This window comes from Nanorana parkeri, unplaced genomic scaffold (genome assembly GCF_000935625.1).
Source record: "Nanorana parkeri isolate BGI_ZX_2015 unplaced genomic scaffold, ASM93562v1 scaffold800, whole genome shotgun sequence".
NCBI lineage: Eukaryota > Metazoa > Chordata > Amphibia > Anura > Dicroglossidae > Nanorana > Nanorana parkeri.
The window spans coordinates 68,488-85,858 of NW_017307068.1; the positions used below are offsets into that span (position 1 = coordinate 68,488).

Consider the following 17,371-nt stretch of genomic DNA (forward strand, 5'->3'; position numbering starts at 1 on the left):
AGAGAGAGAGAGAGACATCACCAGGCCTGGAAGTAGCAATGACAACTACCATAAGAAGTTCTAACTTTTCTCTACTAGTTTCTTTTTTTCTCCCCATAAAAACGGAGATTTTTCTTTCTCAAAAGGTATATTTAGAAATACCAACAAACACAAAAAGGCTTGGCGGCAAGCTTGTCATTGCAAAAGGTAACAGAACATATAGTGCAATGGATTTGGATAACTTTTGCCCTTCAAAAGTAAGTAGAACCGACAGTCGGCTCTACAAGTTTAAACAGAGTCCCGGCGGCAAAAGTCACCGGGAGTCTGTTTAAACAGCCCCGATGCTGGCGACGTACACTGTACGTCGTCAGTCACGGAGGGGTTAAGCTGCTGCTAGAATTTTTTTCATGACCTCGGAGCAATGATTTCCCAAGACTGCTGTACTAAGCAAAACTAAGCAGCGGTAGCTTTAGAGAAGATCGATGCAGCTGTTAAAAGGTTGATCACCATGGACTTCCAAGTGATGAGATCCCCAAACATTAGAAGGTGACAAGTGATTGGGTTTACTACTGCCTCTGTGAATGTAGAAATCCTCTCAAGTAGGTTTACATAACACAGGCATACCCAGAATAACTTTTCTAAGGCCTCATTCACACTGGACATGAATGCCGGAAACCAGCTGATCCCAGGAGGGACAGGTGCTGCATGTGATTGCACGCAGCAGCCTGTTCTTCCCTATGGGAGGACACAGCTGTACGGTGTCATACGGACACCCAAACTGCACATTCCTACGGGTACCTTGTGCCTGCACTTGGACACAGGCAGGACCCATCCTGTCTGCGGCCAAGTGCCGACAGCCGAAAGGAGGACAGTGTACAGCCGCGTCCTCCCATAGGGAAGAACCGGCTGCTGCACGGAATCACATGCAGCACCTGTCCCTCCTGGGATCGGCCTTTTACAGGCGTGCATGGATGTGTACGGCCAGTGTAAATGTAGCTTTATAGAAACAAAGACAAAGTACATTTGTGTTTTTTAAACAGTAATTTACCTTCATTTTTTACCACATTTGTCTGTAGGTCTGGGGTGTGCCCTTGGAGTGAAAGGCGGGGCTGCTGTAAGCGGCTAAGCATGGGTTGAGGAGATACACCTCTGTAATCCAAGCTGCGTGCTGGAGACCTGGAGCGTGGAGAGTTTCTGGGAGATTGTCTAGGGGAGGGTCGAGGAGAGTGACGTGGTGAGGGTGAGAATCTGCTCACAGGTAAGTGAGCTGAATGGTAACTTCCTTCTTCATCATCTTCTAAGCTCTGAGCGTCAAGTTCCTGGTCACTATATGTCCCTCTTCTCATAGAGTGGCATGAGGATCCAGAGCTTCGGCGAGAAGCAGAAGCTGCATACTCTTGTCGAAGACCTACATATAGAAGAGAAAGACACGTAACTTTGTTAGGCAAAACTTTTTACAAATAACTGCACCAACATAATATTTAACTGAAAAGCAATACGATCATTAGTAGTTTACACTCTAGCACTTTTGATATGACACTTTCATATGTTCCTTTGTTTTTTACTCTACTTAATCAGGTTGACAAAAGACACATCACTGAATAAAGTCCATTGAGTTAAACCAATAAAAAAATATGCATAACTAAAACAAAAACATGCACATATGGAGCTGGAACCCTAAACCCACAATGATACCAAGACCAGCAAATTTACAGTCATGCTGCTGGTCATTATTATTATAAGACCATAGCTGTCCACTGACACTGTGATCACTAGACTTGAAGAACTCCAGGAATTTTTATTAACCCTTGCAGTGGGGCTACCCCCACTGCAAGGGTTAAGTGCTCGTTTGTGTCTAGGCACAAAAATAAAGATATACTAACCCCAAGCTCTGAGCAGGCCAGTTGTCACTATGCTTCCTCCAGCCTGTCTCCTCCTCTGCGGCAGCATTGTAATCTTCTTTGTTGATGATTTGGACAGCTGCATCGGAGGGGGAGAGACATTGGAAGGACCGGTCTAAGAAGAAGCCAGCTTTTTTTTTTATTATTACCTAGACACAAACAAGCACCTAAGCCTATTAAGTGTGGGGGTGGTCCCACTGCAAGGGTTAATATAGAAAAATTCCTGGAGTTCTTTAAGTAAACAATTGAAAGTACCAGCCCAAAAAATGTGAAGCAGCTATGCACAGCAACCAATCTGTCTTTCTGTCTTTCATTTTCAAAGCTTAACTGAACAAATTGAAAAAGGAAGCCGATTGTTTGCTATGGGCAACTGCTCCAGATTGTCAACTCCAGTTTTAATAAACATAATTAAAAAACAAAAATCTTGGAATGTATCTATAACTGGAAGTAATGGAGGGGTTAAATGATTACAGCATGACATCTGAAACCATTACACAGGACTGACAGGCCTGAAGGCCCCAGCTGTCATGCAGAACGTCTTTGTGTCACACTGAAGCTCCAGTAGCCATATTTTCTTGCCAAAAGAGAAAAAAAAAAAAAGAAGTAATCTCGGTTATAAATATGTGGAAATAATACTTGTAATTGCTGACAATATTATGTCAGCAGTGTGACAGTATCAGTGTGAAATACGTAAAGGCCAAGTGTGAAAAAAAAGTGCCAAAAGGGACAGCTCATTCATTTAATGGAAACATTCAAAGTGCAAGATATACATACAGGCTGAAACAAATCAGGGTTGGTAAATTCAAGTGAACCTGTCCTGATTTTAAATGCTTCTAAGTAGTGATGCACAAATGCCGATACTGGGCATTTCCACAAGTACCGGCGCGTTTAGCATTCAAACGGAAGCCAGCACTGTAAAGAAGTGCTTAACAGGAAGACTGTCGAGGTCCCCGCTGCCTTCCTGTAAATGGTGGCGCATATTAACAGCGCCGCCTGGAAAATCTTCTCCTCCTCCATGCCACCCACCGTCCTGCACAGCCACCATTAACTCCACGGAGCCCAGCATACAGCCACCTGAGAGCCACACAGACCACCATTATTCCTGCACAGTTGCACAAACATTCACACAGCCCACCATAGGCCCCGCAGAGCCCAGCATACAGCTCACACAGACCACCATTATTCCTGCACAGCCCACCACAGAACCTCCGCAGCCTACCACAGAACCTCTGCAGCCCTTCCGAGACCCCACATAGCCACCTGAGATCCTCCGCTGAAGACATCAGGCCGGCACCTTGGAGCAGCACAGAGTATGTAGCTTTATTAGTATTCTGCAATAGTGTATAATCCATTGCTGTGATTTGTAGTCCTCTATAGCCGGTTGCCTTTCAGCATTGCTGTATAATGTATCGCTGGGATCTGTAGTCCCTTTAGAGCTTGGAGTCCGTGGCAGAACTACCGGGGGTGCAGAGTTTGCAGCTGGGACTGGCACTTCACCACTATCCTCAAATCATTAATCTTAGTCTGTATTCTTTTAGAAAAAATATGTCACATAAGACAAAATAAAAAAAAGGTATCGGTGAGTACTTGAGGAAAAGTATTGGTACTTGGTGTGGAAAAAAATTGTATTGTTGCATCCCTACCCCCCACTCCCCGCTATCAGGAAGAAGAAGGCTTTGCAGTTATGTGATGGCAAAACTACAACGAACACTAAACGGTTCTATTTTAATGAAATATCTGTGAATATGGCAGGAGCAAAGTATTTACTGTGCTACCATAGGATTTGCTCTGTCTGCTCACATATACTTTGAGTGCTGCAGCACATTTTGATTTAATGGGAGGTCATAGTACTATTTTAACCACTTTTCAACCTCATATTATAAAATGGAGGGATGGTGGATTGTTGTTTAACCACAACCGTTTTATAAACGCTGCTGTAAAAAAGCCCTCACGCCAATCTCCAGGTACTGAGCCATGATTGGAAGGCTCAGTAGACAAGTGTACAGAGCCAATCCGAGCAACCCGGCAGCATGTGATCGTTGTGATGACCAATCACAGTGATCACATGCTAGTGTGTACATTGCTAATATCGTCTCTTCCTCTTACAACAGAGGGAGAGTAAATAGTAGAAATCATGAAATATGGAAATGAATGCATACAGCTGTAACTGCTGATCCATTTTCACAAACTTGGGACCTTAACCACCCGATCTCTCTAAGCATGACCTGTATATTTCTTAGTCACATGCTTTAACCCTCTCAACACCAGCATGTTTCTTTATATCCAAAAAACGTTGGCAAAAAATGAGAGCATGGGGGGTGTCTATTTTTCAAAAAGGGGTCATTTCAGGAGTGTTTGTACTGTCCTGGCATTTTTATTTTAAGAGAAAGTAACCCCTTTCCTCCGCCATCCATGTTAAAAAAAAAAAACAAAGTGTTAGTGGATATTCCCAAAAGAAAGATATCAAATGAGCTTGGGTACAGTGTTGTATGACCAAATAACTGTCAGTCAAACCATTGCAGAACTGAAAGCTGAAAAATGGTCTGGTAAGGACAGCGTATTACAGTACTCAAACACCAGACCTTTGACAGGCAGAGTGGAGAGACCCAACCTTGAAGGACCAGGTCAGGTGTACTTTAACATAAAAATGGTACTGTATGAGAGGAAACATTATTTCATGCAGCATGAGCTAGCGTTGCTGGAATAGAACATGTTCAATTAGGAGGTTGCTTATGAACAATACAGCTCAAGTCAATGATGTAATATAGAGACTGCAGGGTTGTATCTTAAAACAACAGCACTGTTTCCTGTAGAGATTTAGTATACAAAGTGGTACATCAATAAGTGCCGGAAATATTTCTGATCAAATGTTCCATACTCACTGTCTTCTTGCATCCGGGCCAGTATCTGGACATCTGTGACATCATTTAGTTTGTAACTTGAACCTACAGAGTCTTCGTCCATCTCGGATGTACTGAGCTCACTGTCTACTGAGGACTGTGGGCTGACCGGAGTGGGGTTTCTGTCAGGTGAGCTTTTATAAAGCCCTAGGAGAACAAAATACAGAATTATAATAAATAAAAAGAAGTCTTATTTGAACTAAAATGGCAGAACGTAAAACAAGAACCTTTCCAACCAATATTTAACACTCCCTGCCATATACAGAGCATGAATATAACCCATTCAGAGCAGATCTATCCTATCAAAAGACATGAGAGGACAGAAGATATCAGGTCACTCTCTCAACCAGGGTGACGGATGCCTTCTGGCTTTGTCAGGGGTGCCTTCAAATGTTTGCACAGTGTCATGCATTTCCATGGAGCAGGCCAACCGGCCACCAGCACCATGGACACACATGATGTTAATCCAGGGCGGGCTGCATCGGGGATCTTCCCCAGCATTCAGCCGCACTGTAGAGAAGATAAGGTAGGACTCTGATGTGGAGTGGGAATGCAGGGCTCTCATGTGAAAGGTGGCTCCTGGTATACATTTTTGATTTTTAAATTTTAGACTGGGGTGCCTGAAGATTTTGCACAAGTTTAAAGGATGCCGGCACTGGAAAAAAGGTTGAGAAATGCGGTTCAAAACAATGTTTGACATTTTCAGAGATGACTGGTTTGAATCTTAAAAGTATGGGGGGCGGGGGCGGGGTGTATTACAAACACTTGCAATGTAATAAATGAACTTAGCATCAATTTGTACACGTGAATGTTAACAATTTAGAAGAGCACTTTTAGTGTGGAAAATATCCATCTGATTCAGATTCACTTTTCAACACAAATTATATGGCAGGGCATGGCAAACAAAGCCAAAAATACATGTCTATATTAGGGCTGTGCAAATTAACGATTCATTTCTCGATTAATCGTTAATCTTTTTGATCGCTAATGAAAATACTCACTCTCCGCCGGCTTCTGGGAGTCCCGTTGGAGATCCGGTGACGCCACGGACATCCCCAAGTGGCTCCGTCGGCTAACGCAGGGAAGGGGGGTGGAGTCGATGTCCCCAAGTGGCTCCGTCGGCTAACGAAGGGAAGGGGGAGGAGTCCGGTGACGTCGATGTCTGACGTCACGGGACTCCTCCACCCTTCCCTTCGTTAACTAATATATATATATATATATATCTTGCAATGATGTGATCAGTGTAATTTCGTTTAAGGGCTATGCCTAGAAATAAAAGACCAACACCATATATTTCCTGTTTCTTTGCAAATCTCCTTGTAGCACTGATTATCCAGTTGTTGGATATAACTGTTCAATGTGACTGGTTGCTAGGGTCATAATAGAAGTCACCAGCACTTGGTGTGCGAAGATGTAAAGCACTTATTAAATTGTCACATGCGTGATACAGCCAGCGCTTCTGGGCCACACAATGACGTCACTATGTTGCCCAGAAGAAGGGACCCTGCGTGGCCCAGAAACGTTGGCTGTATGACGCATGTGACAATTTAATAAAAAGTGCTTTACTTCTTTGAACAGATCGAGTGCTGGTGACTTCTATTATAGACTGTATCTGACAGCGCCATTCGTGTTGTCACTTCAAGCACCAAGCTTTCATCCAAAGTCTGTACGCTGTATGGAGTGCAGGTGATTTTGTATTATTGGTTGCTAGGGGCTTTGCAGCCAAAACATGCAGCTTGATTCTACATAATGGCACACCACCCCCTAATTATTTCAGACAGGGAAAGAAAACTAAGCCATTGACAGTGAAGAACTTCTCATGTTGTAGCTGGGCATGCCCAGAAATGACCTGACGCTTTAATCAGATAACCAGAGTCATCCTTTGCAGGATTGTATAGGAAATCTGATTCAGTTCACATCTCCCTGCTTATAACTGGCTTTAGCCTAGGGTTACACGAGTAATTAAAATCTTTAATGGCAGTGCCCTCATTTGCTACTTGGCAATGTCCTCCTTTGTGGCACATTGAAATCAATGTGCTACTAATAGGGTGATGGGAAACAATTAGTTAAGTCTCTCAGTAGCAAAGAGATAAGCCCCTAGATTGTCCCTTCTCCAACCCCTTCACCCTTTTCTGAATGACCCTGTAAATGTTTTTGATTTTGCGAGTTTCAACAACTCTTCTAAAGTCCTCTAAAAGTTTTTGGGACTAGGCCATGCTTTAAAAATTTAACAGAACCCTGCTACTAAGAACATATAACCAAAACTGCATCTGTCTGGGCCCCTGGAACTCAAATACCCTTGACTGATTAAACCCTTTGTTAAATGCAGTTATGACCAAATAAATGATGTGTGTGTTTTGTAAGGAGGACAACCATTATTTATAAAAAAAAACACATTTTAAAGAACTAAAATCGTGAATATTTAACTCCCAAGGGCGTTTCTCACAAATGTGATCCTAGTGTGATATGGGTCTGCCCATCTGCAGTTGTACAGGTCAGCTACCAAAAATGCCTGCTCAGGGTTTCTGTATGAGCGTCCCACATTGCCTCTACTAAGAATATGCAGCAAAGGTGCAAATTTATAAACAAAACTCTTGATACAAAGACATAACACAGACACATTTGTTAACAGCATAGAAGAGATGTAGGGGGAAAATAAGAAAATCAGATTCTGGCCCAGTAAATATTGATACTCACCCGTGCTGCTCGGCAGAACCAGCTGCCGCACTACTGGAGGCCTCACTAGAGTGGAGGATGGAGAGCTGAAGCCACTGTTGTATGGACTTCCACTAGGATTGGGACTGTAGGAGCTAGCGTAGCTGGATGAACTGTAAGGAATGCTGTACATACTCTGCCTCTTGAAGGCTGTAAACAAAGAAAGGTTTTTATTAATATGTCAAAGGTCAGATGTGCTCAGGCATTAAGCTAAGCTTCATCTTCAAAGAACTTCTGTAGAACTAATAATATTTTTATGGTGCCTTATGGTATGTCAATCTCGTAATATAACCTACGATCGTCTAAATCTGGGAGAGAAGACTTTTGTGTGGACCAAACCTCACAGATGACAGTGTCACTTTTACAGATTTGGGGATACCGTACGCATTGTTTGAACTGCCGCCCCTCCTCCTCCTCAGTAAGACTGGCCATACAATGACGGTTTTATCTTGAACTTTGTTAAAATGCTTGAATCCTCCATCCATGCTAAACAGAGTGGATGGAGATATACCTCTGCCAGGCTATTGCATTCTGACAGAGGAGGGTGTGCCACTGTTGGAATACCCAAACATTGGCTGCAGTTACTGTTTGGACATGAATATTCAGACAGGCTTCAACAAAAGTTGATTAAAAATAATTGACCTTGTGGAAAAGAGCGATGCGGACTGGTCCACATGCTGCTCAAATTTCCTGCAAACTCAGCCTAAATAGAACCAGTGTATAGCCAGCTAAAGTCAAACATGTCAAAGTTGGCACAGCTGTAGCATTGCTACCCCTAAGCCTCAAGGATCTTAAAAGGGAACATGCAAGGAAAGCAATGGTGAGTTGCATATTTCTAACTTGGTTTTTAAAGGTGCAGGCTCCACTGTGGCGAATGTATTTCTGGTCTCACTAGCTAGTGAATCAGGGACCCAGAAAAAGCAGGCATGCATTAAATCTGGAAAATCTGAATGGCTGTCGTCCATGCTTGCTCCAGGTCAGTGGATTATCGGGTAGTAAGGCCACATTTAGGATAGAAGTGCATTGGAGCCTTTAACTTTTACATCCATTCAAGCACATTCACGGGTTCCCATTACGTAGTGTGGACTCATACTACAGACTGCATTTTTTCCACCCTGGAGAGCTGTATTACCCAAGGGTAGCTTGGCTCAATTAGTATAATTGGATCCGCTGTATGAAACCAAAGCATAAAAAAAACACCTGTGTTTTACTTCTGAAAAACATGCAATAAGTATACTGTAACTGAGTATCTAATTTCCTGAATACCCGCTGCAAAACAGAATTCAGAATACTCCAGGATCTAAGATTTCTTCCCTTCATGGTATGATTTATGTACAACAAAGCTGATGGAAAAAATAAAATGTCTCTTGTTGCTAGTGTTATCTTGTAGAGCAGCGGTCTCAAAGTACCGGCCCGCAGCCAGGTGACAAGTAAGGTACCCGATCACGGACCGCATACCTGACTTGCAGGAGCAGCTACATCGGACGCGTGGCAAGACATTGCCAGCGTTGCGTTCCACTGCAAACGCATAAAATAGGGCTTGCTCTATTTTTTTGCGTTCGCAGTGGAACGCAATGCTGGCAAAGTCTTGCCACGCGTCCGATCGCACTACGGGCGGGGGGGGGCGTGGAAGCGGTGCCATTGAATTCAATGCACCGCCACGCCCCCTCCCCAGAACGCGGGGGGAAGTTTCTTAGCAATCGCGGTGCGTTTCAGCAGCTACCGCTCTGCAAGGCACACGCTTTGGGTGTGAACAAGCCCTCATTCTCAATTTCAATATCTACTTATTGTAAATAAAAACCCTTTGTTAACATGACATTATTGAAAAAAAGTCTTTGGTTAGACAATTTGGCCTGACAAATTTAATACTGCATTTCATGCAAAAATCTATTCTGTAATGGAAAATATTTGCATCAATTTCTTGGGATAACTCCATCTCTTATAGATCTGTAAATATCTCTGATGGATCATGTATTGGCCAGTATCTCTATTAAAAGACATGTAAACCAATAAAACCCCAGCGATTATATTTGTTTACATGTCAACAAGTACAGATACAACTTTTCCTATCTTCAAAATAAGTTCAATGCACGCCATCTGGAATCAAACGTGCCCCATGATTTATATGCAGAATGACGATGATTTCATTGTAAATCATCTTCCTTTAAAAATAATATATTCATAGACTGAACATTTTAGTGGAAACTCATCCAGGCAACTAGAACAAACATTGTGACCTATCTAAATGTGTGCACACATTGTTATCAGATTATTGGCCAATATATCATAAAATCGCCAATTGGAAACTGGAAAAAAGTTTGGTATTCAAATAGTGTAGTCATGCAAAAAGTTTTTAGGGTGGTGTAGTGACAGATTACCTCCTCTGTCTGGCTTTTACTATTGTGCGTTTCCCTGCTGAGGAGGAAGGGGGAAAAAAAAGTGTTTCCACTGAAAAGATTTATAATGAATAATCCCAGCCGCCTCAATATAATTTTGTAGGCCACATGTACAGTGCATGATGCTCATTTCTAGAAACTTAAAATGCTCACCCGACATAGTTTGCTCCAGTCTGTGGATAAGGGATTTTTTTGCACACTCCACATCAGGGGAAGGACTGTCCAAAACCTGCCGGCACCAAACCAGGGGACTCACTGGTTTTTTTGATGAGGATAACTTTTTCTTTGGTGAAGTATACAACCTGAAAAGAAAAACACTGCTTAGCAAGTATCACAGAGAAAGATCTCAAGTCAGAGGAAAAAGTTGTGCTTACTATAAATTGCAGGTTGCTTTCGGGTGTCTGCTCAGTGCATCTGATCCCCTTCACCCATGAAACCAACATTACCATAAATAAAGAGCTGCTGGCCACTGGCTCTGGCCTCCTCCAATCCAAGCACCTTACTACTGGCCATTACTACGATAGTCAGTACCAACAATAGGGACCATTGGGCAGGAGGTGGAGAGGTGAAAGCCAGCAACCAAGAATCTGACTGGTACCACCACCACCAGTGGTTTCATGGGTGCTAATCATTGGATCAGACACTGAATAGGTGTTTGCCATTTTTAGTAAATAAGATTTTAGGTTAATATTTTCAATAAAAGTATAAGTGTACTTTTAAACAGACTGGCCCAAGCCCCAAACCCCATTGCTTTATTCTTCTCACCACAAAATGTGAAATCTTACAAAATGCCAGGTGCAGATACTCCGATATTCCCTTATTCTCTACTGGAGACAAAGACATGTGTAGGATATAGGAGGAATACTGCAAAAGGATAAAGACAATGTCTTAGGTCTGTGCAGGTTATGGCTGTTATGAAGGGTATGTCTGTATGTGTGATGAGGATGGGCTAGGGTACTTCATTTTCAAAACAACCCTCAACATCATACACAAAATAAAAATGAATCTAAAAGTCTCATCTATTTTCAGGCTTCACGACTGAAGAAGTGTGACGAAGAACCATTACTGCTACTCACAGCAACCAACCTCATACTTTCATCTGATGTGGGAGAAGAAAACAGAATCTGACCTGTTATTGGCAGGAGAAAAATATTCAAGAGTCCCATAAATTGGAGCAAGTTTGTCACAACGTTTATTTGCACACTGAAAATCCAAACAGGGGACAATGTCTAGACAAAAAAAACAAAAACTATAATCCCAGTACTAAAAAGGTAAAAGTGCAATTCAAAAGTGTGGCTGTATCAGATCAACAAGAATAAAAGAAAACCCTTTACAAATGTTTCAATCAAATGTAAAATAAAAGGAGTAATTTTAAGCAGCGATATCCAGAGCTAAAAGAAGAGAAAAATCTGGTCTGTGTTGTCTGGATATACCACACCCTGAAATTAGAAGTAAAGCTCGGCCTTGTCACATGAAAAGCACACATCTGTCACAGAACAAGTTATATATACTACACTATAAATCTGTTACTATGTGTGCAAGGTATGCGGCCCTGAGCTTATCAGAGCTTCTGTCTACAATGAGGTGTAAGGAGGACAGCCTACAGGCATAAAGACAACAGCTGCTAATTCGGCAAGATTACAAGGAGCCGAGAACAAGTGTTGGCTGCTCACAGTAAAGCTGGGTACACACACAGATTTTATTTGTTCAGCCTGTGAGGATGAAAAAAAAAACCAGACAGACAGATTCCTCCATCCATACGAACAGCAGATGTGGATAAACGAATCTCCCGTGTACATTGGGGGGCAATTTATAAAAACAGCATCTCTCTTCGGTGTGCTCAGGTAAGATTTGAAAATAAGACAGAGGAGCTGATTGGTTGAAGTAAAAATCTGCTCCAGAGTTTGTCTGCTCCAGTTTTGAAAAATCCCCCTCATTGTATTTTGACAGTGGCGCCCAATGCTGTCAGAATATCCAAACACTGCTTTCAGCTGAATATCTGCAATCACTCTTTGGCAGACATTTTCCCAGCAAGTTCCTTTGACAAAAGTCAATCTGATGATTAACTATTGTTGAGCAGATGGGGCTATGCACAGATCAAGCTTGATCTGTGTGTACCCAGCCTAAAAAGGAGAAGTATTGGGAGAGTAAAATGTACTCGTCCCAATCCTCGGAGCCGGTGTGCGACAAAGGCGTTTAAAAACACCGTTTTCTATGTGTAGGAGTAGCTAATAACCTATGGAGTGCTTTTCCAAATCAAAAAGTGTGGCATTCACATTTTCAAGACCACCCTAACCTGACTAAGTACCCATCATGGACAGTTAAGCTCCTAATTTCCAGGGCACACAGAGAAACCTGAAAAACCTATTCAGAAAATATATAATGTTGGGGGGTTTTACGTCATTTTCAGGCCTAAAATGTGGAATATAACATGGGTGCAAAAATTGAAAAAAGGGCCTCAGTCATGAAGGGGTTAAAGAACTCCAAGAAAACACTGCACTGCAAGGGTTAAGTGCTTGTTTTTGTCTTGGTTCAAAAATAAAGGATATATTCACCCAAATCTCCAAGCCGGCCAGCTGTCACAGCGCTCCTTCCAGTCTGTCTCCCCCTCCCTGCAGCATTGGAACCTTTCTCAGCATCCTAACGGCTATACACAGTGTATAGACATGATGATTCACAGACCACTGTAGGAGGGGAGAGACATCGGAAGGAACGATTTAAGAAGCTGGCTCAAAACATGGGGTAAGTATAAACTTATTAACCTAGACACAAAAGGAGCAGTCAATCCTTGCAGTGCCAGGGAAGCCCCACTCTATGGGTTAAAAAAAAAATGTTTTTCCTTGAGTTCTTTAAGCCCCACTAGAAGGAGCAAAAAGTGCAGCTACAGAATAGGATGAGACTATATTAAACTAAGGTACTTCTCTCAACAAAACGTGGAAGCGTTTTCTTAGGAGATTCTCACAGGTCGGTTATATATTTGCATTCCATACACACCGTTTTAAAAAGGAAATACACGAAGAGTCTGATACGCTTACAGGAATCCTTGTGAAAAAGGAGCTAGACTTCCCACGCTATATAAATAGATGTATACGGCTAAAACACCAAACTGAATTGTACTGCTAAATCAGATGATATACCATGTGCCAAACAACCCCATGGTCGCTCAGCACAGCTGGATGTGACCAGGCAAGCGAGACAAATGTTTATTTGGTGGACGTGTACATTTTATGAAAGCAAAGTGTGACGAGCTGTATTCTGGACACCAACTGCCCTGCTTGCTGCAGCTAGCAATACCAGGCAGGCAGGACTACTGGTCACCCTGTTTGAATCTACTTCCTCACAGCAAGTGTAAGTGACAAGCCTAAAAATCCTTTGTGAAGATCAGGAATCGCAAGTCACTTGGCCCTGGGTGTTGTGCTTTTACTGAGAACACTAAGCCGCAGAATAGAACACTCATTTTACTAGGGTATGGCCTCATATAGGGGGAACGTGAATGCGCGAGTCCTGCAGCAGTCAGTCAATGGCCCATTTCCCTGCTTTCCAATGCTACCCACTAGTCCTGCATTGGCGGTGATGGCATCAGTAAGAGGAGAGGTGGTAACAAGACCAGTGAGGAGCACTGAAATATTTTAGTAGGTAAAATTCTATTTTTAAAAATATTTTATAAACTTTTCAAAATACAAGATAAAAAATAGAGAATATTCAAGGATCACAAATACAACAGTAAAAAGGAGAACAGAATCCACATATAATAGATAATATGGCGTGGAGCCAAAAGTAGCACATAATGCAACCACACCATTGAATCAAAATACATAAACGTCACAAGGAAATAAGAATGAGCAGTGAGTGTGGGCGAGGAGTACTCTGGGGTGAAATAATCAGCTCACTGAAGAGCATACTAACCCTGCCCATGGTAAAGCACTAAAAGAGGAAAAACACAGTAGAAAAGAAAGAGATACAAGTAGCTAGAATTGGTAAAAAGGCACAGAAGCGACAGATCGGAAAGAGAACCATTAGCCCCTTGGCAACCAGCCTTCCAGCGACTGAAATCCCCCATTGGGCAGGTCTCAGATAGAGAGAACAAAATTCATAGGTGAAATTTTACAAGAGTGATGGCATTTGAAAAATATAACTCATCAGGAGGTTCTGATGAAGGGGGCGTGCCCCTGAAACGCGTAGACCTTTAGAACTCAAGGGGGCAGAGGACGCTGATGTGCTGTACTCCTTCAGACTTCCGCTGCTAGAGATTTTATATTGCATCATCATTTGTATGCTTTTAAGCACCGACTTTCCTGTAAGTACATTTTTATTTGCGTGTTGTACAAATAAATTACACTTTTACACTATGGAGGCGCTCTGTCTTGTCCCTTGTTTCCTGTATGGACTCCTGTGAAGCAGGGAACACCACTACATGAGCCCTCGATCTGATTCACACAGCCCGATTGAAGGTGCAAAGCTTTTACTGTAAACAGACATGGAAAAAAAAAAAATCAAGTGACTTAGTGAGGCAATAAAAACTGTCAAATTTACCATGGTTTGGCACATGTGACCTAATAAAATGAATGTAATGCCACCACTAACTTTGCCTGTTACAGACTCTATCTCATAACAATTTCTCCCTTCCTCCTCTGGAAAAATATTAAAGAGGGAAATTTACCAAATTGCCCATTCTACAGCCAGACTTATCTGAACTGTCCTTACCCTACCAAACCCAAACGTATTTGACAATATAAAGTCCAGCCAACCTGCCCATATGTTACAGTGTGTGCGTTAGGTTTCATTTGCAGAATAGGTCAGTTCCTACATTAATCTTAGTCCTCGGTCTAGGTTTTCAAACCATTCTCCGATAGTTGGTGTGGAGACGGATCTCCATAGCCTTGGTATAATATAGTCAAATTCCCAACTGAACACAACTCCACCACAGTTCCCGTTCATTTGTCTGATTGCAGAATGTGCTCCAATGTACTGAGATCTCAGGATGAAGAATGGCCACACACCGATTATGTCTCCGCCAATGCCATCCAGTCCTGCCTCCAATTCGCCAAACCACCAGGTGTGAGCTATTGTTCCCACAAAATCACTTCCTCTCCAACACTTATTAGAAATATTGGGGAATGTTATACCGCCGTGATCATAGTTCAGTCAGCTTCTTCTATTTTACAATCAATGGATGAGGGGTGTTATAAGAGTAAAAATGGTAATCACTGATTGGATAAGGGTAGTTGGAAATGCCATTCCGGTTTCTCTGTAGATGGTGGATATGTGAAAGAGTCAGGGTTAAGTAGGAGTTTTTATAGTTGGGATATACAATGGCTTGGTGGATTAGGATGGCTTAACAGACATTCAAGAGGTATGAGCTCAGATGGGACTCCTATTGGTTTGGGAAGGTTTCAAAAAGCAGTGCGACAGTTGTCTGTAGTTCCAGAAATCTATAAAGTACGTTCCCCATTGATTTCTCAGGTACTGAAGAGAACACAAATCAGTGCCATTGTATACATCTCTCATTCTTAAGATGGAGTTCAAAGTCCACTTAAAAGAACACTGGTTTAGTCAACAGTGGAAAAAGATCGGTCCAGTGAGAGCCATTAAAGGGGAGTTGTACCACCATTTGTGCCTCTTGTACAAGGCATCCCATGCGTTTAGAGAAGTAGTAGTAAGTGGGAACGTTATCACTACGACTCGGAAGTTGTAATGGAATCCTTATAATATTAGATGGGAACGATTCACAAATCTCCATTTGCAGACTTGCCCAGCATTTATAATGTATGTTGTATGTCCATTCAATAACACATACACTTTTAATCTATGCAGGGTATTATATGTATGGAAAACTGACATTATCACTAAATAAAGCACTATTACCTAGAATCACCGTCTATTTTATCAGTATCTAGAACTTCTATGTCCGTAAAAAGAAGACTCAAGCCACAATACAACTGGTTTATATATCAGAATGAAACTATAGCTGTAGTATGTACACTCATATAATATGACCTCTCCGTAGATATGCAGAGTTCTGTCTCTTCTCATCTTGCTCAGTGCGACATCACAGCCTGCAGCTTTTCTTTCTATCAGATTCAGTAATGTGCATTATAAACTATCCAGTGACCCAAAATCAACCTCCACTCTCTGCATCTCTTCTCCCATTCTGCTCCTCCTACATGCTACAGATGTATTACAGTGTAACAAAACATTATCTGAACATGGACAGAGAAACCTGCACAGTACTCAACCTTGCATGGTCACTTCTACTAGTTTATGACAAGGCGGAGATGAAGAGACACTGCAGTACAACAACAGATAAATTACAGCTTTGGGGATATGTTTTCCAATCTCTCCCAATCAGTGTCTTCCGAAAACTTTCAGCCAGCAGACATCTGCCTGCAACTTGTTGGGGCTGAAAACATCCTGATCACCTATTATCTCCTAGGCTGCTTAATGCGGACCCGCCGTTTTTGTTCCATGCATGCTGCAATGTGTGTGATACTTTATTCATAACACCTCGAACATATCACAGTACTCCACCCTAATATTCTCATCATCCCTTTTCCACAGAAGGCCTACAGATCTTTTCTGGCTACTAGACCGGCCCCCACAGCCTCTTCTTCCCTTGGCTCTAGAAGTCGAAGGACCGCTGACATTATCTCTAATGCAGGTTCTTTGACTTGCATTAGACGCGAGGACGCCGAGAGACATTCCACAGCTGCCACAGGACCAAGTGAGTAATTGTGCTTTATATGATCTCCTTAAACAAGCACTTAAAAAGTAGCATTAAAGGCTGGGCTTCTTTTACCTTAATGCATTCTGAGTATGAAGGTAAAAACAGCCCAGTACTTTAGTCTCCCCCACCACACACACTTACCTGTCACTGCCGTCGGTCACCATGTGATCCTCCGTTCCTTCTGGTTCTGGGGAAGGATACTGATGGCAGAGGAGCCAAAGGCTTCTTCTGCAGTCAAACTGTTGGGCCAAGAGGAGGGGTGTGGCCTGTATGCATCCATGACCGCAGACAGTAGAAAGGTATCATGGCACACTCACAAGCCAGCATGTAAAAAAACATTTTGTGTGCACCTTACTGTATAGCTGGTGACAAATTGTTGAGTGCGTTTGTCATTTGTTTTGCATGACCGCAGACAGACACAGAGGGTACGAGCCCACACGGGTACCTCCGTAGCAGCACCTTAGCTGATGGAGGCACCTGCGCAGGGGCGCTGAGGGGACCCACTAGAAGATGAGGAGAAAACTTTTTAAAGAACAGCATTTTTATAGAAAAGGTGGGCCTCCCTGTTGTGAAGATAAAAAAAACAAAAAAAACAGAACCTTTAATATCACTTTAACCCTTGCAGTGCAGGGGTAGCCCCACTGCAAGGGTACATTTTTTAAATGCATGGAGTTTTTTTTAAAGGTTTCAGATAAGGGGCTGCAATTCTGATCCTGACTGTACTGCCTAGTGGGCCGCTAGGTCAAAGTAGAAAAC

The 17,371-nt window shown here is 42.4% G+C and overlaps 1 protein-coding gene across 1 annotated transcript in view; it reads right to left on the bottom strand.

The window, feature by feature from the left end:
- SLAIN2 (SLAIN motif family member 2) overlaps positions 1–17,371 on the bottom strand; it is a 42,533-nt gene that overhangs the window by 12,615 nt on the left and 12,547 nt on the right. Inside the window, exons 2-5 of the mRNA XM_018564958.1 lie at positions 10,045–10,193; positions 7,478–7,645; positions 4,763–4,927; positions 1,028–1,387 (exon numbers count right to left, since the gene is read on the bottom strand). Of these exons, the coding sequence (XP_018420460.1) occupies positions 1,028–1,387; positions 4,763–4,927; positions 7,478–7,645; positions 10,045–10,193 (842 nt within the window). The remainder of the gene's footprint in view (positions 1–1,027; positions 1,388–4,762; positions 4,928–7,477; positions 7,646–10,044; positions 10,194–17,371) is intronic.